The sequence below is a fragment of the Lactuca virosa genome, chromosome 8 (assembly GCF_052849685.1).
Source record: "Lactuca virosa cultivar CGN04683 chromosome 8, Lactuca_virosa_CGN04683_v6, whole genome shotgun sequence".
Lineage (NCBI taxonomy): Eukaryota > Viridiplantae > Streptophyta > Magnoliopsida > Asterales > Asteraceae > Lactuca > Lactuca virosa.
This window is the reverse complement of record NC_136433.1, coordinates 112,504,062-112,506,083: the sequence shown is the minus strand read 5'-3', so window position 1 is coordinate 112,506,083 and position 2,022 is coordinate 112,504,062. Positions and strand designations below refer to the sequence as shown.

Genomic DNA, 2,022 nt, shown 5'->3' with positions numbered 1-2,022 from the left:
TTAGTGTTGATTTACGTCATTCAATCCACTGGCTTTTGATGTCATCATAGCTTCACTAGTACACAAGGTCTTTTCATCATTTCCCAAATTTTTGTCCGTTTTTGAGAGTGTTACAAACATCTGGTCTAACACCTTCTATCAATACTCTACCCCTATATGTTCTTGTCCATGGCATGTATCATCTTCTATATTTGTTTCATTAGTGATTTCCAATTCACCAAGACGATGTTAAGTCTTTGTATTAACTGTTTCTTCGATGTTAAAAGGAATATGTAGATGGATAAGTTTCATGATTAAACATTAAAATGCATTTATAAATAGATAGATAAATACAAGTTTAATGAACATATGTACTAGTATGACAGAAACAATGAATTGTGGTTTAGTTTACCTCAACAGATTTCATTTCCTCTATGCTCTTGTCTATTCTTTGTAATCTTCATTTCCTCTTTTAAAATTCCATAACTTCCATCATCTTGCAAACTCATATCAAACACTTCTGAATTTGAAGCAGAGTGTTCTGTTCTACCATTTCCCCTCTTTGTATCTTTTCTGCAAATGCTCCCACTATCTTTCTGATTGACTCCATCTCGACCCGAATCCAACCCTGTACGAATTCTCCTTCTACTATCCTTTTTCGTGGATTTCCCATTTGCGTTTCTTAAACTCTCCTCATGCCCATTTCTGAGAATCAAACCCGAATCATCATCCGAAAAGGGATACCCAATACCTGTATTGTTTTTCTCAAATTTCCTTGATTTCTCATCATGTTCATCTCTATGAACCAAATCGGGTTCTTCAGGCGAATACCCATCACTGATTCTTCCGTATGGTTTGATGCTATGAACAACCCCTTTTGGGAAAAACCTAGCGGAAGGAATACCATCTACAGTTTCAAACAACTGGGGTCCATCTTTCTCGGACCATAAATCGAACCCACCCGGTTTCTGAAACCGGTCAGCCAAAACCTTCAATTGCTCATCGGCGCTAGTGGAAAACAACTTCGGGGCTTTCTCTACGACTTCCCACGGCCGCTCGAGCTCCGAAATGGCGGCGCTTAGCTCAGCCCTTTTTCGCATTTCGTAAACCTGGCGTTCACGGGCGAGCCGAGCTCTGAGGAGTTGTTTAGCCTTCTTTGCTTGCATCCGTTTCCACTGCCACTTGGAAACGCCACCGGGGAATGTTCTCGGACCTCCGCCCATGCGAATCATCGTTGATGGGGGTGGTTTAGCAATTGAGAGACGAGAGAAACTGGATATGAGGAATAAGTGGGTGGGGTCAGACACAATCTGGGATGAGAAGGATAAGAGGGGCGACGCAGGTGTATGGATTGATAGATGCATCTGAAGAATCGGCGGCGACATGGCAGCGGAAGGTCTCCGAAGAGAGAACAGCCGGATTTCCATTTTCTAGGATTGAGATAAAAGAATTATGGTCCAGAATTTGCAACATATGGTCCCTATACTCTTGTCTGATTGATGATAACGGGTAAAAGATTTACTAAGACTATACACAAAAATGGTCCTACTCTCCTAGATGTTCACAAAAGCTCATAGGTTTAATTTTTAACGTTGAGGGGAGGGGTGTTGAGCTAATCGAGCTCCACCTCAGCTCTAACAAGGAAGAAAGAGGGAGAAGGGAGGAAGAAGAAGAGAGGGGGTGGGTCACCGAGTGGGGAAGAAGAAAATGGGGTATAAGAAGTCAAAGATGAGAGAACTTGGCACGTGGTCGCCAAATTAGGCTTTCGAATTTGGCATGTCGAGTACTCGAAGCAATATTCGTCGAGTCCACTTCAGAAAAAGCCAAGCCCTTGTCGAGCGGCTCCGTCCGGTCTAAATCTTTTGTTTTAACACGAATGGTACGTTGTTTCAATTTATTTTATTGCTTTGTTGGTCCATAACCCATCTGAATCATCTATTGCACTTTTTTTTAATATATTTTTGACATTTTTCCTATACATTTCTAAAATTTATATAGATATTAAAAAAGAGGGTACACCAAATCTTACCCCACTTTCTTTTC

General features: G+C 41.1%; 1 protein-coding gene across 1 annotated transcript; it reads right to left on the bottom strand.

The window, feature by feature from the left end:
- Window positions 1–293: 293 nt before the first annotated feature.
- EMB1513 (copper ion transmembrane transporter) lies at window positions 294–1,666 on the bottom strand. Its single transcript, XM_079064872.1, has one exon. The coding sequence runs from the start codon at window positions 1,404–1,406 to the stop codon at window positions 393–395; it is 1,014 nt and encodes a 337-aa protein (XP_078920998.1). The 5' UTR covers window positions 1,407–1,666; the 3' UTR covers window positions 294–392.
- Window positions 1,667–2,022: the final 356 nt, after the last annotated feature.